Source organism: Pezoporus flaviventris, unplaced genomic scaffold, assembly GCF_033815535.1.
Source record: "Pezoporus flaviventris isolate CSIRO_AGI_PZ_B2104156 unplaced genomic scaffold, CSIRO_AGI_Pfla_v1 ptg000244l, whole genome shotgun sequence".
Lineage (NCBI taxonomy): Eukaryota > Metazoa > Chordata > Aves > Psittaciformes > Psittacidae > Pezoporus > Pezoporus flaviventris.
In genome coordinates, this window is record NW_026892791.1 from 225,658 (window position 1) to 249,242 (window position 23,585).

Sequence of the window (23,585 nt, forward strand, 5' to 3'; positions counted from 1 at the left end):
AATGTGTCTTTTGCTGGAGGTAAACTCTGATGCAGTTTTACTGTGGGACTGGGGCTCTGTTCCACGCTGTCCCTGTGCTGTTCCTGAAGCCTAGGGCAGTGTTACTTGTGTTACTTCCCTTTAAGTTGGAAGTTGGTGGAGGATGGGTTTGAAAGGGGGCAGGTCACTCCCCCTTCCTGCCTGTACTCCTCCTCTTCCAAGAGCTTCTGAAGCCCTGAAGGGTGTGTCATGGTCGGATGTGAGCTGGGTGGGTGGGCTCCACACCGGGGAGACTGAGGAGGTGCCACCTTCCCTAGAGCTGTGTCCTGTGTCAGACTAGCAGGGAACCAGTGGAAGGAGGAATTGGGGAGGCAGGAGACACACACCTCTCCATGTACTGCTCTGCAATTCCCACTTGGTAGAGGTTTGGTTCCCTCTGGAGGTCACTGAGATTGCGTGTGGCTCCTGGTGCTCTAGAGAACATGGGCTGGCCCATCCTGTGCAAAGCCACCAAGGTGCAAAGCAACAGGAGTATCTTTGGTTTGAAATTGGACCGTTTTTCTTACTCCAGCTACCTTCATCGCCACCAATTCAGTTGCAATCTCAGTGAGTGAAAAGTGATGACTTGGTAACCGTTGCCTTCCTAAAGCAGTCTCTAATAGATGACTTTCCATTCTAGTCAGTAAAGTGACCCCTCTTCTTAGAGGAATGACTTTGTTAGTTCTCTAAAGGCAATGAGCTCTGCCTGGATGGGAGCGGTGAGCAGCTCCAGCGGTGCTCACTCACTGGGCTTCCAAGGGAGGGTTTTGCCAGGCTGGGAGAGCGCAGGGTGGGGTTGGTGAGAGACACTCAGCAAAACCAAAAGCAGTGATGTGAAAGTGCGCTGTGAGTGGGAGAACGTGGAGGTTATTCTTTGAGCTCTTTTGTCTTGCCAGCTAATTCATGCGATGGGGCTTGTGCTTCCTCTGGTATTCACGCCTTCCCCAGGGACCTGGTTGCCAGAAATACCCCTTCCATCCCAAAGCCTGAGCGTGCATGCAAAGCCAGCCAAATTCCTCCTGCCATCACAAATTGGAGGACCAAGGAAGTAACATGATTTTCTTCCTATTAGGAGTGCTAGTGTGTGGCTGTGCTGAAGGAGAAGAGTGTGTAGGGGCATTGGTGGCTGGTGTTTAGTCACTTCTACTCTGTACTTGTTTAAGAATCCTCAAGCCTCTGATGTACTGAAATGGTTAAATAATTATTTTCTCAATTTTTTCCACTTTTGGCTGGTCACTTAAATTGTCTTTGTAGCAGCCTGGAAGGCGCAACTCATTTGTAAAGAGGGAAATAGTTAGGGGTTTGTGGTTTGGGTTTGGTTTTGGTTGGTTGTTTTTTGGTGGTGTTTTCTCTTTTTTTAGGTGCTGTTGGTCTTTAGAATAGCGTGTGCTAAGCACTGTCCAAGTCTTAAAATGTTCATATAAAATGCTGATTGCAGATACACTAATAATATCTACAGCTGTCACACCATATGCTGCCTTTTTTCTATGTAGATTTTGTCAGTAATGCTGTATTCCTCTAAGAATGAGATCAGTTCCCTGGCTTGAATGTGAGGATGCTGAACCGGAAGAAAGGGAACGAGATCAAGATGTGGAGCCACCCATTGTTGGTCCTGTAGATCTAGAGCAGAACAAACTTGATCCTCTGGAAGGTTTGGAAGAAGCCACCAAAATATGCTTCTTGGTACTTAATTTTACCTCCTTTGACATTTCTTGGAAGTTGCTGGTTGTATAAAATATTTGGTAGTCTATATGGCTGTTTTTCTTGTAAGTTCACAGAATATGGGTCTATGATTTCAGTGTACTGTTATCTAAAGGTAATAAATTATATCTGCAGTCATGAACACTACAAAATCATTATAAAGCTTTTTGCTAAATTGTTTTTCACTTTTACTAATCAAGATATGAAGTTCATTAATTTCTTACCCATATGATAAATATATGGGAAAATAATATCTAGGTCATCCTTAAAGAAACTCATCTTTTTACTCTGTAATGTCATCTTTTTTCCTTTTTTGTCCCCTCGCTCAGATGACGCATGATGCGCTCAATGCACCTCTGCGTATTCTCCGAGCCCTGTATGAGTTGCAAATGAAAAGAACAGATTCTTTGTTCCTGGAAGTTCAGAAGAGGTACGTGCAAGAGTGGGTCCAGCCAGCAGAAACAGAAAGTTATTAGATGTGGGTGGTAACCTAAAATCTACTAGGTGCCAAATAGAAATTGTTCCAAGGGTACAATTAGGTTTTCATGTACGAAAAAGAAAGGAAATAAACTCCTACTAAGTTGTATTTATGGAAACAAGTCATCAACCTCTGAAATATGTTGCACGTTCTTTTCAGTATGGTAACTCCCATATGAAGAGCTACTATGTCTTTAAATGCTCCTAACGGAGAAAGAATGGAGAGCTTATGCGTGGCTTGTAGTAATCAAAGCATGTCCTGGAGCCACTGTGTTCTCACAGAGATGAGCAATTTCAGAACATTTAAAACCTCCAGGGATGCCAGTTAACGTGATATGATAGAAACAGGCAGAGTTTAATGACTCTTTGAAAACCAGAAGGTGGAAAGATTTAATTTCCATTTAATTGCACCAATTTAGTTTGCATTACTTTTGAAACATGTTTGTGACTTTTGTTTCTTCTTTTGCCTCTTGTAAGGTTTGATGGAGATGTAATTACAACAGATGAGAGGATCCAAACGCTGCCTCAGAAGTGGCAGCCCAGCAGACGTTTGAGGCTGAAGGAGCAGAGTTCAAAAGCAGTAGATACAGATATGATCATCTTAACCTGTTTGGTATGTGCCATCTCCAAGACAGAGCAGTTGTGAAATAATTTAGGCATGGAAGTAACTTCAGTCTTGTTTAGTAACTTCAAAGCTGAGGTTTTCTCTTTTGTGAAATAATCTGTTGTTACTGTTTTATGCCAAAATGAATAAGCACACACAAGAAGCAAGTATCTCTTCCTTAAGGAAGTAGGAGAACTTGATTCTCAGGTCAGGGGAACACCTTGTGACTGCACACTGTAATTTCCTCTCTTTATACGAGAGAAAGAGAGATTGTGTCTAATTACTGTAAGCTTATGCCGTGTTACTGTTTTAGCATATTGTTATAATAATTTCAGCAGAACAAGGAAGCAATAAGTTAGTCTTGTGAAGTAGACACTGCACTTGCAAGCTTTAGGTTTCCATTCAATAGCATGGTCCCACAGCTCTTTGCTTTATTTTGGGTGCTTATTCCTTGCCGTGTGGTATCACTTGTCTATCAGTTGCCGAACAAAGCTGTGAAATCTCCACCCCTGGAAATTCTCCAAACTTAACTGGACAAAGCCTTAATTTTGAAGTTGTCTCAGGTTTAAGTTGGATTTGGTCTAAATGATCTCCAAAGCTTCCTGCCAGCTTGCCTCATTCGCTGTCAGAAATAGCATGACACTTGCTTTGCCTCTGTAGGTCAGCTTAAAATAACACTTCTGGTTAGAGTTTGAACTGCCGTTTCTGCTCGTGTACGGTCTTGAATGCATCAGTGTATAGTGAGTCCGACATAAACTGTCTTTTTGAGGAATCCTGTCCCTGTAGGTGTGTGTGAGATCACACTTTTCTCTTCTTTGATGCTGTGATTTTCAGTATGTAAAAGACAAATCCATTTGTAAATTCAGCTTGCAGTCTGATGGACTGGTCAGATATCCAGACATAAGGAAGTAAATTGTTGGGAGCCTATTTTCAAACTTCCATTTCTTTTTTCAGTCAAAACCTGCACTCTGTGATAAAGCAACAGAAGAAACCAATCCAGTCGCCCAAAAACTGATAAGCAACACAGAGAGTGAGCTACAGCTTAGTTCTGCCAAGCAACGTCGCACCAAGAGTTCAATACTCGTGCACAAGGAGCTGGACTCCAGGAGTAAAAAGGCTGTGAGGGACTACCTGTGTCAGTAAATGAGGCAACTGCTGTTCTTTATGCCAGGCACATTCTGGTATCGTTTCTAGCTGACTGGACAGATGATGTGGCAATAAATGAGGAAATCCTAGATCTTAGTGGTCCAGCCCATGTGACGTACATACTGGACATGCTTATGCAGCTAGAGGAAAAGCAGTTATGGGAAAAGTAAGTGGATTTCACTTGTGCATGTGATCAAGCCCTGTGCCTACATACCACGAGACTGACTAACAGGAATACTTGCAATTCCTTTGGGAAACTAAATTGAAACAGCAAAAATCTAAATTAGTTCTGAAAAAGCAGTTGGAATCTGTCAGTGTCTTAACGTACTGATTTTGTTAACAGAAAATGGAAAAACTAGCTCCATGGCGACAGCTCAGTTGTGCAAGAGCTATATGGGAAAATAAATCTGATAGAGAAATTGGTCAAACAGGCAGTCCATTTTGAAAGCTGCAGATCTCAATGTGTATATTGTAATGCCTGCTACTCCACTGATGGGCTGACTCTTACTGTGGTGGAAGTGAATTTGGAATTAGAATGTTGTAAAGAAAACGTCAGCTCAATGCTTCAGTAGCAGTTGAAGCAAATGAAGTGCTGGCAATCTTGAAAGCAGGAATTAAAGATAAAACAGAAGGCACTGGTATGCCACCAAACCAAGAGTATGCTCTCATCTGGAATACAGCATGTGACTTGACTCCCTCATCTCACTTAAAGGAAAATGGAAACGCAGTACAACTGGAAGAAGTCTGGAAAAGAGTGGCAGGGATTATTTTAGCCATGGAGTAACTGCAGTAGGAGGAACCAACTTGTTTTCTTCATCCTGGATCTTTGCCCCATTTGGCCTAGAGGGAGGAGGAGGAATGAAAAAGTCTGTTCCTCTTTCTCTGTAGTTTTAAAACAAAAAGCAGCACACAAAAGTTAACAACTGTTATTCACTGGCACTCCCAGTAAGAAAACAAAGGAGTGTCGGATGAAGGTAATAAGTGGCAGGTCCAAAACAAACCAAAAGAACCGGTCCTTGACAGGGTATGTCATTGCAATTGTTGCCGTGGGGTGTTTATGTAGGTTCAGAAAACACCAGGATGAACTGATAGAAAGAATAACAATATGTTGGGGTGTATTAAATACAGAAACCTTTGTGTTAGGCTATTCTGCAAGTGCATGGAGGCAAAGAAGACATTCAGGGAACTGTGCTACATACTGCCTTTGCTTTTAAACTCTTTTTTCCCAAGAAATCAATTTTTTTGTCTGATGTGGAGGTGAACGTTTGGTCTGAGCTAGTATCACATTTTATAGGAGGAGCTAGAAAACTGCACGTGAAGAGGTGTCATAGGTTACTATAATAAAGGGCCTTGAGCAGCAGGAATCCAAATTCAAAAGCACACAAAAGCTCTGAAAAATAAGAGAAAGTGGAGATTCAGGTTGTTCTTAATTATCATTTAGCGTGTCCTGGTAGACTAAATGGCATTTATTTGTATTCTTAAAGACACAGCTCTTGCTTTCAAACACTGTAGCCACAGACTGATGGCTTCCTTCTTGTATGTGAAGTTGTACATTTTGAAAGCTAAAACAGAACATATTTTATTAAAATCAAAACCTGTAAGTAATAGAAGTTAAAGGTGTCTTTAGTTGTTTATCTTCCTTGTTTACAGCCTTTAGTTTACTGTTAACTACTTTATGGGTAATCCTTGTTCCTAGCATTTGTGGAAAGAGATGGAGCTAAAAGCTGTCATGTTTTCGTTAGATAGGAACTGAAAGGTCTGGAACAGAGGGCAGAATACAATCTTCTGCACTTATGGAAATAACACTTGTAGACATCATTTGTGATGTCTTGTTTCTTGCTCTTCCAAAATGTTGTGTGGCTAGAAATTACTCCTGTCAGTCATCAGTATATAAGTTTGTAATAGTTTTGATAGCAAATTGTATTTACATGACGTGTTGCTTCTTCCCAGATTCTGCAGAAGGTACTGCATGGGTGCAGTGAGAGCATGCTAGGGACAATGGCACTGCCAGCTTGCCAGTTCATGGAAGAACCCGGAATGGCAGCGCAGATGCATGAATCTAAACATCCTTCTAAGAACAATACCAATTTTGAGGTAAGTTAGACTTGTAGTGTAGTACAGTGCATTTGCGTGGCTTGAAGAGTTCTAAAACATCAGGGTGGTTGGAGCAGAAATGTCAGTGGTCCGCGTGTTTACCTGTGGGCCTTTGTGCTTGAAGCACCTGTGAAATATGTGTTCAGTGTTGCTTTTGGAAGGGCTGCTGCTGTCTGAGTGAGGCCTTGCCCTGTAAAGAAATATGTTCAGTAAGGCACTGTTATGTAATCTAATTCAATCATGTGAAAAGTGCATAACTTCAATGGTTTTGTTATGCGTGTGTTTGAAGCACATCATATTCTTAAATGGTCTCAGGGCCTTAATGAACAAATATTTCTACCCTTTCATCCAAAGGTTCATTTCCGTTTGCCTGTTACTTCCTTGTGCTGTTAGATGAAAGCTGGGGGTGGAGTCTCGTTTTCCTTGTATTTCTCATTTTAGGCTATCTTATCCTGACACAAACAATTCTTATTTTCTTCTCTTGATATTGTTTGAAAGCCTTTTTCTAATGCAGTTCAGTAAATAACTGTTGCCTCTGGGCAGTCTTGGGACTTTTAATTTATCTGCAGCTCTGATTCTTCTGATTTTTGTCCTTTAAAATGCATAGAAACCTTTAGGTTGTGGCAGTGGAGATCAGTATCAGCAACAATTACCGCTTCTAATAAAACCCTAGCAATTAATTTTACATGCTAAACAGCTAACGCAAACAATAGGCCATGCTTTACATTTGTTAAATGAACTACATATAAAAATAGTAAAGGGAGTTGTTTGTTTTTTTGGGTATTCTTTTTCTCTCTGGATATGCTGTAGTATTTGTTCTTTGTATGGAGAAAGTGAAGTAGCTCTTTGGTAATATAGTATTGCAGGATGCAAAGATTCATGTGTTTATTTCTCAGGATAAAGTTCACATTCCTGGTGCTATCTACCTCTCCATCAAATTTGACTCTCAGTGTAATACAGAAGAGGGCTCATGTCCAGCAGCAGTGATTTCCAGCAGGATTGACTCAGCTTCCATGGATCTCCACAGAAATGGAACGATTTTGAACTTCCGGGTGACTATGCTGTGTTTCAAAGTTCAGATGTGTAGGCTATTGATGGTGTTTCGGACTCTCTTGAGAAACTAATGACACTTACATGTAGATGTTCCTGAGATGGGTGGGAAGAAAAGACAACCCTTTTCTTGTCCCAGCCTGTTTGCTCTGACGTGCTGCTCTTGCATTTGTTTCTTTGAAAGTAGGCTTATCTGCTGTTCTGCTGCTTGAGCTTTTTTTTTCCACCCTTTGGTCAAAGCATGCACTCAGTGACTGGAAACAAATTTTGATCTTGATTCTGTTCCACCACAGTCCTTGTTCTGCACAACATTCACTTACAGTGTTCCTGCTTCCAGTTGACTGACAGCTTCAGTCTCTGTTCTCTCCTAAGCCCGTTTCTGAGAACACAGTAGCAAATGCTGGTGAGCTGAAGGACGACATCTTTGAGTTGCTTTAACCCACTGAGCACCATGCCATTGCAGGAAGCTTTTGACTTTGAGTGCTGTCAGTAGATGGAAATAGGTGTAGGAGCTCTCTTAGCAAAGCAGTTTGGGTGACAAAGTGCAAGTTAGCAATGTAGAAATACTTTGGATTTTTATGACCTTCTTTCTGTCCTTTTCCTTCCATAGAGTTGCAGAGGTTTGCTAAGAAAGTGAACTTGGAGGCCCATTGTTTTGGAGCAGCCTTGGCTGTGAAACTTGAGCTTCACCTTGTGAAACTTCATTTCCGGACAAGGCTGTCTGGATTAAGCCTCTTAATTCCCCTCAGCAGGCTTAACTGAAACCAGGCATTTGAAGGCTTCTGGGCTTTCCATCTGATGACAGGGCTTTCTCAAAACTCTTAGGAGTAGGAGAGAGCAATGAGTCCATTTGTGATGAAAAAGGGAAGAAGCTGTTAGATTTTTAGGGGCTTTTTAATCGTAAAAAAATGTTTCTAAAATGTTTCTTCATGAAACTGCAAATTCTGCTTCTCGGTGAAAACTGGCATGCTTGTCCCAGGGTGACAGGATTTTCCATGGAACAGAAGGCAATTCCGTTTTAACCAGATCTACTATTGCAGAGCACAACAGGTAAGGACCTGTTTTGTTTAGCATTACAGCTAACCACCAGTGTTCCCCTCTGAGAAGCTGGAGATGCTACAATGACAAGAACTTCTTGAATGTTCCAGTTCCTACAGCAAAATGGTGAAACGTTTTGATAGCTCTTCCACTTTTAATCCTAACCACTTAAGGGTCTTGTTCCCTAGACTGAAAGTGTGCCATTTAATTCTCTGACCTGTAAAAGCAGTGCAGCTTTGCTTTCTCTGGTTTTTAACCTTTTGTTTAATGGGCTGTGAATTTGGCTGCCTGTGTAAAGGTTCTTTCTTCGTAAATCATAACTGATCCATAACACAATTGGAAAAGGGAAGCTTAACTGCGTCCAGTATAGAGGTTCTTTAACTCCTCCTTCAAGCTAGCTGACAAAAATGTAAGAGGCATTATCCTTGTATCTTTAGACAGTGGAAACCATTCCGTGTTTTACTTCAGCCTCCAGCTTAATGGTAAGTGTTCTGTGCATTTCAGAATTACCAAAAAGCAAAAGATCACATCTCCTGAATGATGATTTCTAGGATTAATCTGTGAAGAAAAAGTAAGAAAAGGGAAGAAAAAATGACTAAGCTGATATTATTTTGAGGGCAGAAAACAATGATTTGAAGTAGATAATTTGCCTTTCAGATAAAATTCACACTGCCTGATAGATATTTATTATAAAGGGTTATTTTGAAGCCATCCTTTTTTTTTTTTTTTTTTCCTGGCTTTCTAAAAGAGGTCCACTGAGCTCAAATGTTGTTTTGAAGGAAAAAAAGTATGTATGGCATGGGTATTCCTCATGAAAATACACATTCAAAACACTGTTGAGCTCTTAGTGTTTTGCATATGTTTATAGTCACATTAACTCGAGAAATACTGGAAACACAGACAACAGTGCTGGAACATGGACACTTACCTGCTTATACCTTTTCAGTTCAGAATAAGCAAAATCATTAAAATAACAGCATCCTGCTAGCTTGCTTTGATAAAGAGAAGTCAAAAAGTATATTCGTGCTGTGACAATTACATAAAACCATTTGGCTCTCTGCAAACTTTAGATACACTAGTCTGTGTCCAAGTCTGAAAACCTGGCTTTGGGATTTCAATCATGGATTTCTTACTTTTTCAAGTTCCCTTAGGTATTTTCATCAGCAAATGTCATCTTTCTCATGTGGACAACAGATTTAATTGCTGAAAGGCCAAGTCTCCATTGTGGTTGTATTATTTAATATTTTCTTGTGTTAATCTGATGATACATTCTGAAATTGAGTTTCTTCTCCCCCCCCCCCCCCCCCCCCCCCCCCCAATATTTGTCATCCTATCTGTGTAGTAAGTAACATTTGGGTTAGTTGGCTTTAACTCAGGAGTAGGAAGGAGGCAGGGTTGGAATTGTTTTTAAAGCTATAGATCAGTTTTTGTCTGCCCTATACAAGGGCATCACCTGCTTAGTGCTGTAGTGCAGTATTGGATAATTTCAATCCATGGAGCTACAGCATTTCGCAAAGTAACGGATACAGGTATTTCAAAGTCTTCATTTCATGAGGCCACATAGTTTTACGAAAGTCATTTGGACATATTCACAGATGTGAGGTTTTCTCCACTTCACTGATTCAGAATGAAATGAATTGTGCTGAAACACTTGACTGAATTTAAATTTTAGAATAATTCTTGTGCTTCTTCCTTCATTTATGCATCTGTTAAAACTGTATGGCTTTGTTCTCTTGAATTTGTTTGGGGTTCTGTGTTGGCTTTTTTTTCCCTCCCAGAAACAGGCATAAGGTCACGGTTACTCACTATTACATTTGAATTACCTTTTTTTCAGGGACTGTGACTTTACCTTGTTGAAGCCACTTCGGCAGCTTTTTACCACTATGGAAAACAACTTGTGTCACGACATGGCCAAGCCTGGGATTCTCCTTCCTCTTCATCGTGCACTTGCAGAACTCTTCTTTGTTACAGAAAACAGGGTTAGCGTAAGCAGTTCCTGTATTTGTATCCCTCCTCTCTGCAGTGCCCAGAATGATATGTAGTTCAGTGTTAAATTAAAAGCAGTTTTCCTTTACCTTGGCAAAGTTCATCAGAGCTTTAGAACCATTAAATGCTTCAGAAACGTTGGAAACTTTCTCTTGTGGAGTCTGGCAGCAAATTCTAATAGAGGGGCCATACTGTTGCCATATCCATTGTGGAGCCTTATGTAATAGTCATGACTCCTCCTTACGCACTTAAGACAGCAAGCCCTAAAGCCACTCTTTATTCTGAGAGGCATGCTGGTTTAATAATTAATTTTAAGGTATTTAAATGTGCTTTTCCTTGAGTTGGTTTTGCACATTACATAGGAACAGTCTGTAATGAACTGATTTCTGTGTTCACAAACCGTGTTCTAGTCAGAGAGAGTCTTATGTGTAGTTCAGATACCTTTGGTTCATGGGGACTACTGCACTTTAATGTTAATTAGTAGGATGATATCTTTACTAGAAGTGTTGGTGTTCACTGAAGGCTTTCTTGCAGGAGCTTGGATCTCTACAAGAGTATTTGCTTGCCTTAAATACTGAAGATCAACTTCATCACTGCACAGCACAGGTAATAAGATTGCACAACCTCAGTGATGTGTGGTTTTGCAATATCTTTCTGACAGGCAGAGATAATGAATGGTTTCTGAGTGCCCAGTGGAGTTATATAAAGTAGAGAGAAATGTACTTGGACTTTACTATGAAAGGCTTCTGAAATACGTGAATGAACCATGCACAAATGTTCTCCTTTCATAATCAGCTGGTGTGCCACAAACTGGCTGTTGGGTGTCATCTGGTTTACCAAACTGACCTCTGAACTGCCAAAACGTGGAAATGGGGATGGGGACTGGTCTTTCAGTAGCTGGAAATGCAGTTGCCTTGCTGGAACTGCCTGGATACATGACAATTTTTGCACTACCATGAGAGGAGCAGCTAGATGGTTATTTATCTATTTCTGTTTAATTTCATACAAGGTTTTCTTTCATTTTGGATTGAGGAGAATCATGACTTTTTCCTTCTCTCTTTTAGGCCCTGAAAAACATTGCTGCTATCAGCCTTGCCATTAGCTATCCAGACAAATCACCAAGTTTCTGGAATGTTTAATACTGGCTCAGGCCAGAGTGCATGGCATAGAGTAGTTTGTCCATTGGAACGAACATCTTAACTCCGTTCAGGAGAAGTTCCTTCAGCTTCAGTGTATGAGCACTCTGCAGCCTGCCCTCCTTCCTTCCTTCCACCTTGATGTAGAATTTGTAAAAGGAAAAGCACACTTCAATGAAAAAGCACATCTTGAAGTAACTCACGCGTCACCTACAGTTACGTATGCACATATTGTAGCATGTTAGAGTAAACTGAACAGTGCTATTTCTTTTTTTACCCAGAGGAAGTAAATGGAAGAAGGTAGTTGAGAATGGAAGGCCCCTGCATTTGAGGGTGGCAGAGCCCTGGAACAGGCTCCCCAGGAGGGGCTGGAGTCGCCCTCTCTCGAGACATTCAAACCCCACCTAGATCTGTTCCTGTGTGACCTGCTCTGGATGGCCCTGCCTTGGCAGATCTCCAGAGCTCCCTTCCTACCCTGATGATTCTGTGCTTTTGTGACTGCAAGCAAACCAGGGCTGATGGAAAGAAGGGGCTGGAAAGAAGGGGCGGGAGGGAGGGGGAGAGCTAAAATTCCCCCAGCCCTCTGCAGGGGAGGCTGACAGTGCCCACTGCTGCATTGCTATGGCCCTGCAGGTGCCGGTCTGCGGGTGCGTGGAGGAGGAAAAACACAAGCTCTGGGACTCGTTGCGCAAGAAGTACCAGCAGAAGACAAGGGTGAAAGTGGCACCCCCGAAGGCTTGGAATGAAAAGCAAGAGCAATGGGAGGTCCAGGTACTGCCGCAGGGAAAAATAATTAGGAAAAGAGCATTCCTGTCCTCCGGGGAGCCAAGGTGGGAAGGTCCCTAAGGCATAGGAGCGTGGGGGCTGACTGTCCTCTGCGGGACTGTACCAGCTCGAGGCACCTTTCCATTGCCCAGCGACATCTCCCATTCTTACCTCTCTGTGCAGGGTCCTGCATTTGTGACATTCCCACATGGTGGCGAGACACCAGGAGAGGATGAGGAGAGCCCAGAGCACAAGCTGAGGCTTTGCCCTTTGCAGTACTCATACGTGCAAAGGTGAGCTTGGACCAGGTTCAGGACAGAACCCTAACCTTCTCCCAAGGCTTTGCTATAGCAGCTCAGCTGCAGCCCTGCTCTTGGTGGTCCCTGCACCCTCTGGTCTCTGGCAGTGTGCCCTGCCATGGCTGCACAGCTCTTCTGGGGAGAATGGAGAGGAGAGGATGGAAGAAGAGAAGGAAGCACAGTCCTGGGTGCCCAGGGCAACAGAGCTGCCAGGGCAGCACCCCGGGGCCTGTAGAGCCAGGGCCCTATATCTGGAAGCCAGCTGTGTCAGAGGTGCACCGAGCAGTGCCCCGGGGACAATGAAAGCCTAGGCAGGAAGCGTGCCTGGGCAGAGGGAAGCTATGGGGGGCAGCTTTTCGGTTGGGTAGCTTGGCTCTGCCAAAGCTCAGCTCAGGTTCCTGAGCCTTTTGTTCGACACTTGCTGGTTAGAATGGCAGCAGGGAGCTGAGGGGACATGGGGACATGTCTGAAAGTCCTCTCCAGACACGAGGGGGGGGGCATAATGCCTGCCACTGGGGGCCTGAGAGTGGGCTGTGTAGGAGGGCAGGAAGCCCGAAACTGCTGGCTCTTGGGCACCCACACCCTGCCCAGGCTCTGTGCGCCGGTGGCAGCAATGCTTCCCGAGCCCAGGCAGGATGAACAGCACCACCTGACATAGGGGCAGTCTGTTAATCCTCTGTGCGCCATTTGTTCCTGAAAACCCTGACCCTGTGGGGCTCTGACTTGGCCTACATAGAAGACACTCTAATGGCATGGCTTTCTTGAGGAGTGTGTCCAGACAGAGCTCTCCCCTTCTGCAAACTGCAGAGAAGTAGCATCACACCACTGCTGCAAGTCCTTGGGACAGGCAGAAGTGATTAAATCAACTCCAGGTGGGGAAAGTCACAGAGAAAGCAAAAACCTTCCTGGGGCAGGATTGCAAATGCACAAGTCACAGCTTCCTCTCCCCTGTGAGAGGAGCAGCTTCATTTCATTTTCTTTATTATTTCCTCTCTTAAAGGACACAAAAGTTGTTCCAGCTGCTATGTCTCGAACTGAGGCACCAACAGAGGCACTTTCCAAGTGATACGGAGAAAACCCCAGGAACAAACTCGCCAACAAAGTTTTCAAGCTGACAAGCAGGTATTCTTTATTGCGACGCCGGGAGACACGGGGGATAGCTCCACCTAGCGTGTATCACCCCAATTGCCACACAAGCCGTCCTTTTATAGCCGCTGGGCATACATACATATTCATGAGGCTACGTATGGATTACGTAGTTTTCCAGAAAGGTCCCCGCATACGTACAGAATTGTGGTGGTGGTCTCTGAGGGTCGTTTACTTCTTCCAGCAGTCTTCATCACTTCTGGCAGCCTTTGAAGCATGCACAGTAGATGCTCATACCAGTTTAATTGGTTCGTTAGCACCAGAGACATAATAATCCTCCTGTCCTCCTACTTATCAGTTAGTTTGATGCAGACAGTTGACCAATGTACAGGGGGGTTGTACAAGGGGGTTGTACGGGGGGTTTGTACAAGCTGGTTAGAGGAATTTGCTTGCTTAAACAAAAGTATTGTCTGTTGTAAATGCCTGCTAAGCAGAACAAAGGCACCTGGTCCTGTTGATAAGGAAATGCAGACACTTGGTCCTATTGATAAGCAGCTATTGATAAGGAAATGCAGACACTTGATCCTATTGATAAGCAGCTATTGATAAGGAAAAGCAGACACCTGAATCTACTGATAAGGGGGAGAAGCAGATGGCTGGGATACTGACCAAACCCTAAGGCCATATGTGAAGACTGAAAGGTGAAAAGTGCAAGAAGAGGAAGACTCATTTACTTCATCTTGAAGACCCCTACCCACAGGAGGAAGAGTCATTTACTTCATCTTGAGACCCCTGCCCATGACCAGAGGGGGCACTGCGCAGCTGCAGAGGACCTTCTGGCTCATTATAATACGAAGCGGGGATAGGACATGAATATAGGCGTGTTGTGCAACCTTATGGAATATATATAACTTTAGAGAATAAATGTAGAGGGAAACAACACTGAGGCACGCATGACTTTGAGGAATTATCCCCGTGCGTCTCAGCACTGAATAAAAAGCATACCTACTTTACAACTTTAACGAGTTGTGGAGTCAATCCGTGCATCAAGTTTAGCTGTAGCCCATCCTGGACACCTGTGGTTCCCAGACACTCCTTATCCCTGTGTCCTGTTCTTCTAGACTGTTTTTCTTAAACTATGTCACAACTATAACGATTTGTTAACGATGTGAGAATTCTCAATATGTTCTCTAGTTGCAATCTATTTTTTTTTTCTCTATGTATCATGCACCTCAGTAATTTTCCATTGCTACTGTTACAAAGCCATCAAACTTAACGTTACTTAAATCTAATTCTAAAGGTTTCCATATTCTGTTTTGTGATTTTGTGCCCCCTTGTTTCAGCTCCATGCTGGGGTGAATGAGCATGGGTTGTGTTGAGCTGGGTCCTTCTCTGCCCACCCCAGCCCCCCCTCTGCATTCCCAAATCCCCATGGGAAGTCATGCGGGATGCTGAGTCCTGCTGATCCCGGCTTTGGCAGAAAGAGGGCACTTTCCGAGGCTTTGAAGTGAAAGCTGATGGTTTCTGAAAGGAGACGGGTTGAGGATAGGGATGTCACTGGGACTGGGAGTTCTTGGGGATGGCTTGTTGCTCTGTCCTGTCAGCCCTATGGGAAGTGCTCCAAATACTCCTACTGATGTAGTCTTATTGAGGGAATACACTCATTATTAGTGCCATTACATTCCCATAATACCAGGGAAATGCTTCTTGTCACCAGCCCACAGGGAAGAGGGACGCTTTGCCTTGGGAGAGAGCAGAAAACCCACAAGGTACCCCAGGGACCCTGCGGTGCTGTAGAGCTGAATGGCAGAGTTGGAACTGAATGAGCTTTAAGGTTCCTCCCATCCCAACCCATGCTGTGATTCCATGAATTTTGGCGTTAGTTTTGTACCTGGAAGCACAGCTCTTGTGGAAGAAAATCTTCACCCCAGGTGTGCTCTACCACGAGCACCCACTGCTTTTTGGATGAAACCCCTAAATCTCATGGACATGGGATTTTTCTTCCCGGGAAAAGCCCCATCCCACGACCGCTCTGATAGCACTGGAATAACTCAAATGTCTCTCAATTGCCTCTCAAATTGCCTCTCAAATGCAACTATTCCCATGTTCATCCTCACTCCCCAATGACTCTCTTGGCTGCAGGATTGCTTCTCCATGGCCAAAATCTCCTGGTACGGAGGGGTGAGCCTCCGTGCCCAGCGCTGGCCGCTCAATGGAGCCCAAAGCCAGGCGCAGCCTTTTGTCAGTGGAGGCTTCAGCAAGAATCCCACGGGATATGGGCCTGTTCTGGAGAGGTACTTCTTGGGCTGCACAGGTAACTGCTTCCTTCCCCATCCAGCTTCCTGTTCCTTCAATCCCTGTGTTTCTCCATCCTCTCCTCATCTATAAAGCAACTGGTTTAGCAGCAGGGTTGATGCCTTGGAGGTGAAGCTATCCTTCTAATGCAGTCCCAACTGGCAGCGGGACACAGTGGATGGATCCCACTTTGCCTCATCCCTATGGAAAAGGCTATGATACCAAACCTCAGTGCCTGAGAGGATGGGGTTGGCTCAGCTCGCCCCAAGGAAATCCCTGCTCTTGGTCTTTCTTCGTTTTTAGGATCTGTTTAAGCAGAGATCTGTGTCCATTGCCAGCTCCTCCAGCACCACTTGAATGGCTTCATCCTGAGCTCCCAGGTCCCTGACACTGCTCTGGGATGCTGGATGAGAGCTTAGGGGCTGTTGTCATTTTTGGGTGGATATTTGGATTATTCTGCAGCACTCCAGACTTCAGCCATTGCCCCTAATTAATCAAATGATCTGCGACTGCCCTGCAGTGATGAAGCTGAAGCTGCTGCCTAAGCTGAATGCAGAGCAAAAAGGCAGGAAATGGAGTAAATCCCCCCTCGAAAGGCGTTTTGGTTTAAAGGGAATAGCGAAAGCAGAGAGCAGGGCTTTGCCTGCGTGGCTGGGATCAGTCCAGGAGGTCCTGGTACCAGTTAGGCTCTGCCCTGTACATCCCTATCCCTGTGACCACCAGTGCTGAGGACCGAGGCCGGGCAGGCACGCGCTGAGACACCGCCTTGCTCTGCTCTCCCCCAAGGCGTGACGGTGACGGTGCCTCCCGACGAGCCCGTGCTCCTCTCGCTGGAGAGCAACTGGCATTTCTGCCTGGCATCCCCGGTGGGCAGAGCGGTCGAGCCCCTGCACTACACCCTCTGTGCCAGCACTGACATCGCGGCCGTGCACCAGCACGTGGGCACCCAGCTCAGCGCGTAGGAGCCGGCGCTGCCGGATACAGCGCTCCTGGGGTAAGGCATTCCCACGGGTAGGGACCCCTTCCACTGGAGCAGGATGCTCCAAGCCCCTGTGTCCAGTCTGGCCTTGAGCACTGCCAGGGAAGGGGCAGCACACAGCTCCTCTGAGCACCCTGTGCTAGCGCCTCAGCACCCGCATGGTGAAGCATCTTGTGCTGGCACAGGGTGCAGCCACCAGCTCTTTCCACGGCATAGGCCTCCAGTCTGGAGGTATTCTGGCCCAGAGGGTTCAGCTGCCAAAATAAAATGAGGTTTGAGGTCACTGGCGAGGAGGCTGAAGCAGCATCATGTTCAGGACGGGGTCCTGTTTGTGTTCAAAACGTGCAGAGAGCGCTGGTAAAGAGGTCAGGGAGCAATCCTTCAATGGGGCCCTATTTTTAGACAGTTTTCCTTAGAAAACAGGGCCTGGGCAATCACACCACAGAGATGCTGAACCCACTGGTGTGCGGTCCACGGGGCTGCGTAACCTCAGCCTGGGAGCTGCGGCAGCAACAGGGGCTGCTCGAGATGTGAGGAGCCTCTGGAGGGACTGGGGCTCTGTGGGCGGCTTGGCTGAGCCCTTGGCTCAGTTCTGTGTGGCATTTCTATACAGGCTGAGCCAGATTTTCAGAGCGAGGATGCTCCGGCTCCAAAGGCTTCATCTCCCTTTCCCTGTCCCTTCCCACCCTCTCCTGTCCTTCCCAAGCCCCTCCACGGTGTTTCAGAGGGCATCTGGAATCCCCTTCCACTGAGTATTTCTGACAACAATACTCTTCTTCTCCACTGCTGTGCACTATGGAACTGAAGGGAGCTAAAGCACAGGAGTACTCTCCCGTGATGCTTTGTCTTTGCATGCCATTGTGGAAAGAAAACCCAGCATTTCCCCAATGGTTTTCTCTGCAAGAAAGAAATCCCTTTTTATATATTCTGATTAAATGTAGAAACTCTGGAGACATCTGGTCCTAAAAGGGCCAAAGATCATAGAGTCAGAGTGGTTTGGGTTGAAGGGACCTTAAAGCTCCTCCAGCTCCAACCCCTGCCACAGGCAGGGACCCATTCCACTAGAGCAGCTTGCTCCAAGCCCCTGTGTCCAACCTGGACTTGAACACCTCCAGGGATGGGGCAGCCACAGCTTCTCTGGGCATCCTGTCCCTTCCTTTAGCCTAAATCTCCTGTTTCGGTCTGAACCCATCACCCCTTGTCCTATCGCTCCAGCCCCTGATGAAGAGTCCCTCCCTCCTCAGCATCCTTGCAGCCCCCTTCAGACACTGGAAGCTGCTCTGAGGTCTACACGCAGCTTCTCTTCTCCAGGCTGAACAGCCCCAATGTACTCAGCCTGGCTCCATACGGGAGCTGCTCCAGCATCCTCATGGCCTCCTCTGGACTTGCTCCAACAGCTCTGTGTCCTTCTTCTGCTGAGGACACCAGAACGCAAGAGATTCTTGCTTTGCCCTTTATTGGGTTAAGCTGGTCACAGGTTTCTCTTTTCTCCCCCATGCTGCAGGTCCTGAACCTCACCCGCCGCTGCATCCAGAGGCACCGGGACTTCGTTGTGCCGCTGCTCATCAAATACAGCTCGGAATGGCTCAGCTGGGGGTATCCCATCTTCCGGCCGGCCTGGTGGCTCAGCCCCACAGATCCAGCCGCTTTCACCATCCAGGATGAGTTCCTCATTGGAGATGAGGTAGGGAATGTGGGGCTGAATGCTCTCCCAGGGTAAATAAGGTGCCCCCTGCCCTCACCCATCCACCTCTTTGCATCCTGCCTGAGTACAGCACTGGGGTAGGGGTGGTGGGGAACCATAGGGCTGGTGGGACCCTGTGGCTCCTTCAGCTTTGCGATTTATTCAGATTGAGTTGTTGACAAGGCTTCTTTCCTTTTGGCTTTTAATATCAGGGTATTCTTCAGTCCTTTCTGCTGGAAGACACCCCCTGATTGTCAGCAGTTCTTTCCCCCCTCTTTTCAGGCTGCTTGTCCCATTACTTGATGCTACAGCACGATTGTTTCATGCTGTAAATGCTCCCTGCAAGCCTGGTGTGCTCACACTTTGGTCACGTAGCGGGAGTCTGTCCCTGCAGATGTGTCCATCCCACTGCTGCTCCTTTAGATGGCCTGATAGTTGATGTGGTCTGTGCTGCTTCAAACCAAAAAGCTCTTGGAAAAGCAACTCATGCCTTTTGGAAAAGACTTTCCTTAAAGGAAACTGTGCCTCATCCTGCCATGGTTGTAAGGAGCCTCCGGTTTGGGCAATGGCATCCCTTGATCTTTGTCCCTCCTGCTTTGCCTGGGTGCAGGATCCCAACAGCTCAAGACTTCGGCAGTTCCTACCCGGGTTTTTTAGTCCATTAAAAGCATAATCCTCAGTTCATACTATTGAATTCATTTTGCAGCGACACACTGGGCTGTCTTTACACAGGGATGCTGCTAATCATGGGGATATCACCTCCATAAAATAAGTATCCTCAATCCCAAAGCAAAGCTCAGTAGCAGTTTGTTCCTTGTTTCAATAGGAAAGCAGCTTGTGCTGCAGAGGTACCTTTCGAGGCTCTGCCTGCAGCCTCCAACAGATGCTGCAATACCCGACTGCCACATATGAGTTTCTGGTCATAAAATATGTGAATTCATTTATAGATTTTAGTATTTATTATTATTATTACGGAAAATTTCACTGCAGGAGACCAGCTTCTTAAGAAGGAGCAGAAAGGCCTTTAGAGAGAGCTCGGATAGAATCATAGAATCACCCAGGTTGGAAAAGACCTTTAAAATCATCAAGTCCGACCTAAGTTGGGAAGCTTTTAGAACACAAACCTTTGGCACAAAGGAATTGGAGAGCAGCACTGTGTGAGTGCAGAGGTCGCAGGGAGCTGAGGCTTTGCCCCTGTCCCAGGGTTGTTTGGGCACTAATGGGGGTATTAGTTTTGAACTGAGCAAGCTTAAACTTAGTCCCTTCCCCTAGAATCTCTCGATCGATGCAATTCAGGCAGGCAGGGCAAGAGTGTGCTCCATGTTAGCTGACATTCCCCGTTCAACCCTGCAGGCTCCGGGAGGAAAGATAATAAAGGGTCAGAGCAGCTTCAGGCTTCTCTCCCCTGCGAGGTGCAAAGCTTTGGCTTGGCTGAACACTGCTGAAGTAGGGTAAAATGTGGTGTGTGCTCTGTAAGGGTGTCAGGGCCAGGCAGTTGTGATAGAGCAGGAGGTGAGGCTGCCAAGAAGCTCCCCTGGCTTCAGGTTTTAATCGTTATTGCTCTCATTTTCCAAGAGAGCCTGAGCCTGTGTGTGGGGAGCCCAGGCAGGGATGGTTTGATTCCAAGCTGCCGTTTGGAAGCTGCAAGAACAGAAACATGCTCCAGAAACAGCTTTGGTGCAATGTGGAGCATCATTAGCTCTGAACTACTGGGAAATGCAGTGTGGTTCCGTCCCGGTACAGTCTGAGGCAGGACTAAGGGCAGAACAGCAGGATAAACCCTCTGAGCATCATTGCTCAGTGCAAGCAGCTGCCGCAAGCGCTGATGAGCACAGCTCTGGTGGCCCTGCATGTGCCAGGGGGTTGGAAGTGGATGAGCTTTAAGGCCCCTTCCAACACCAACCAATCTGGGATGCTATTCCTGATGCCCTCCTGCTTCTGAGTCGCACCTGAGGTGTTTTGGGGGTTACCCTGGGCTGGGACAGCCCTGCTCTGAAAGCTGATTGTCGGGCTGTGATTTGTGCATTCATCACTTCCAGATCTCTTGGCACGTTCAGCCTGAATCAGGCCGGGCACTATAGCTGTTAAACGTGCCAGAATGCTCCATAAGCAGGTTTTAGGTCAGATTTTTGCTGACTACGAAGGGAAATAAGCATCATCTCCCCTTGAGCAGACAGACAGCAATGCCTTTGGGTGTCTGCAAGCGGCTTTGGATGCAGTGGTGGACTGCAGTGGGCAGGGTGGTTTTGATCAGGCTTGAGGTCTTGAAGCTGGATTTAACACTGCACAGCCACATTCCAGCATTACTCATGAGCAAACGTCACTACTGGGAAGGGAATTGGAGCAGACCCCTGCTGAATTCTTCCAGCAAAGCACGTTGAAATACAACAGCAAAGAGCCAAGCTGTGCTGGTTTGTGTCGTGCGGTGGTTTGTGGCTGCTTGTCAGTGCCATCTGCCTGGCGAAAGGGATGCTGCAGGTGAGAAAGCCAAGTGTGGCTGCCAAATACATTTATGAAGGCCGGGAGGGTTCAAAAGTGTCCCCCCAAATGTTGCAAACACCAGGACTTGTCCCTGGGATGACGCGGCTGTGCAGAGCAGAGCACACCTCTCCTTATGCCTCTGTTCCGAATGGGGCTCACTGATTTGACCCAAGAGCAACTTCTTCATGCTTTTACTTTTACATACTTATTAAATGTAATCATCCCTATGCCAAGGCCACTGGCTGGGATTTTGATGACCATTTGAGGGTGCTGGGAAGCTAAGTCCTTTGAGTCTCCCAAAGGAGCCTTGAGTCCACAGAATGATAAATATGCATCCGTTGCTTGGGATAGTATCGATCACATTGTGTATTTTGAGCATCGCCTTTTCCTAGGGTTTAATCCTACCTCACCTCTAACCTGTAACACTCAATTAGTCTGAGAGGTAGAAACAAATCCTTCTCCTAGATGCAGGAGAGGAAAGGTGGGAGGGGAGGTGGGAAGAGAGCGTTAAGTTGCCTGCAGAGCAGCCCCAAACAGAGGGCTTTCGAAGTCCTTTTGAGCAGCCTGGAGCTAAAGCTCTTTTCCTACCTTTTTCCAGTCTCTTTCCTATTCAGGTGGAACATGTTCATATCTACCTGAAATACGAGTTTCTGCTTGGTTTCCTACGGGATTCTCTTTGGCTTCACTGACTAAGTTGTATCAAAGAGTCGGCCTGAATCAAATCCTCCCAAGCACGGCAGGAAAGGGAAATTCTCAACTCTGCCACAGATGGCTTGGGGATGTCTCTCGTCCATACTCGGTGCCACCAGTGCCTACTGCAATCCCATAAAACCTTCTCAGAAGCTGCTTTGTGGGAGCCTGAACCCACCTGCATGTGCCTCTGGGCACCCCAAGCTAGTTCATGGTGTCCCTGCTCACTGCAGGGGGCTGAACTAGATGAGCTTTGAAGGTCCCTTCCAACCCGAACCATTGTGTGATTCTCTGGCCTTTGCTCAGCACAGCTCAGGGAGCTTTGTGCTTACCTCTGCTGTGGCACGCATGGACACTCATCTGCAGTTAAGGGCCAGACCCCCTGACCTCCTCTGTGGTTGGTTGTTCCTTCAGCCTTGTGCTTTGCTTGGTGCACGTCCTGGCTAATCCTCCAAGTGCTACGTTTCTCTTTATTCCCTGCAGGTCCTGGTTGCTCCAGTAACAGAGAAAGGGCAGACGTGGAGGGACATCTACCTGCCCGGAGAGGGGCACCTCTGGATGGACACCACCACTGCCCGTGTGTTCGACGGAGGCACCATCCTCAGGAACTACTCTGCTGGCCTTGCAGAGGTGCTGGTCTTTGTGAAGACCTCCGAACTCCAGCCTGCTGCAGCTCTGGGGCCTCTCTCAGGGCAGTGCTGCCCACATGTGCTCGCTCTTCCAGCCTATTTGTACTGTTCCAAGAACCTTTGTTTACCAGTATTATCTTAGCAGAAGTCCTTTGAGTCTTTCCTTACTTGCTGTTGTTCTAAGAGAGGAGATGCAGCTTTGGCACAAAGACACGCTCATGTGCAGTGGTGACCTCTGTGCTTCCAGGGCTTGCCCAGTGCCATGTTTGTGTGTGAGCTCAGGTGGGCACATGCGGCATTTCCAGCTCCCTGGCACCACGCTCAAAGATGCTGCCTTGGCCAGAGAGTGGATTTCCTAGAGCAGGAGGTAAATGAACATGGGCTCATACCCGATGGGATGCTTTGTGTTTGAAGAGAAAAGCATACGCAGAGAAAACTGACTGTGAGAGCTCTCTTCAGGTTCCTGGACATCACGTGTGCTAAGCACTACCTGCTTCTCTCAGCTGCTGCTGGGTGTACGGTTCCCCAGGGCAGTCTTTGGTAGCAAAGCCTGACTTTGAGGATAACCAGGAAAACTGGGTGAATTCCAGGTCTATTGGCAGCAGGTTTCTGCGGAACAAAAGTAAACTTTGCCAGACAGGATCGTCATCCACCTTGGAATACAATCTCTGGTGCTCATCACTGAACTCCTATAGGCCCCAAAGAGGGCTCTTCATCATCTGAAGATGATGGTGGTTCTTTTTCCTCTCAATTATTCCCTGCAGTGCAACAGCGTGACCAGCCTTATTCCACCCAGCAGAAGCCATTCCATAGGCAATCCAGACATCCCACGTGCTGAGTGTATATTTAGGGAGATGACGAGCTTCTCTGATAGCCCAAGTTATGGATTTCTGGGACATTAACATGTACAATAATGGGGTGAGTTCAAAGGCTGGTGTTTGAGGGCAGGAGGAGGTGGTAGCTGGGACTGAAGTGGAGAGCAAGATTGTGCTGCTGGGCTTGGGCACAACCAGCCCCCGTGACGAACTGCATCAGCAGCTTGGATTGGTGTGGAAATGCTGCTCTACCAAGCTGTGGCTGCTGAAAAATGCAATTCAAGGTGTACCAGGTCCTCCCAAGCCGTTTTCCCCTGAAATTAACTGGAGTGAAGGCAGGAGAGGAATAGCATATATCCAGCTGTGGAAGGCCAGAGAGGTGCAGAGTGATGGCTGGGATGTGGGAAGTCCTCGAGTTGTCCAGGACGGCGCGCTCGGGGGGCAGACCACGTCCCGCGTTGCGGTCAATGCCCCAGGCCGTGCTCCGGAACCGCCTCCCGTTCCGCAGCGATCTCCAGCCCCGCCGCGACCGTCGGCGGTTGCTGCGGTGCCACCTCCGGGACCTGCTCCTGCTCCTCGCTGAGCCCCGGCCGTGAGCACGGGCACGGGCTC

The 23,585-nt window shown here is 46.7% G+C and overlaps 1 protein-coding gene, 1 long non-coding RNA gene and 1 pseudogene across 2 annotated transcripts; all 3 read left to right on the forward strand.

The window, feature by feature from the left end:
• Positions 1-228: 228 nt before the first annotated feature.
• LOC133263073 (zinc finger ZZ-type and EF-hand domain-containing protein 1-like) lies at positions 229-7,415 on the forward strand (annotated as a pseudogene).
• Positions 7,416-9,957: 2,542 nt separating this feature from the next.
• LOC133263065 (uncharacterized) lies at positions 9,958-11,295 on the forward strand. The gene is made up of 3 exons (XR_009741437.1): positions 9,958-10,113; positions 10,649-10,720; positions 11,179-11,295. It is a non-coding gene; the product is annotated as an uncharacterized LOC133263065 (long non-coding RNA).
• Positions 11,296-15,554: 4,259 nt separating this feature from the next.
• On the forward strand, positions 15,555-22,300 carry LOC133263074 (SITS-binding protein-like). The gene is made up of 4 exons (XM_061442711.1): positions 15,555-15,714; positions 16,482-16,633; positions 18,179-18,358; positions 22,013-22,300. Exons 1-4 carry the CDS (start codon positions 15,555-15,557, stop codon positions 22,298-22,300), a joined length of 780 nt encoding a protein of 259 aa, XP_061298695.1.
• Positions 22,301-23,585: the final 1,285 nt, after the last annotated feature.

Bases quoted from the DNA above. Each gene is read 5' to 3' on its own strand.
- LOC133263074 (XM_061442711.1), top strand. From the start codon at position 15,555: ATGGCCAAAATCTCCTGGTACGGAGGGGTGAGCCTCCGTGCCCAGCGC. The intron at 15,715-16,481 runs GTAACTGCTTCC...CTCTCCCCCAAG, and splicing joins GTACTTCTTGGGCTGCACAG to GCGTGACGGTGACGGTGCCT. The intron at 18,359-22,012 runs GTAGGGAATGTG...TATTCCCTGCAG, and splicing joins AGTTCCTCATTGGAGATGAG to GTCCTGGTTGCTCCAGTAAC.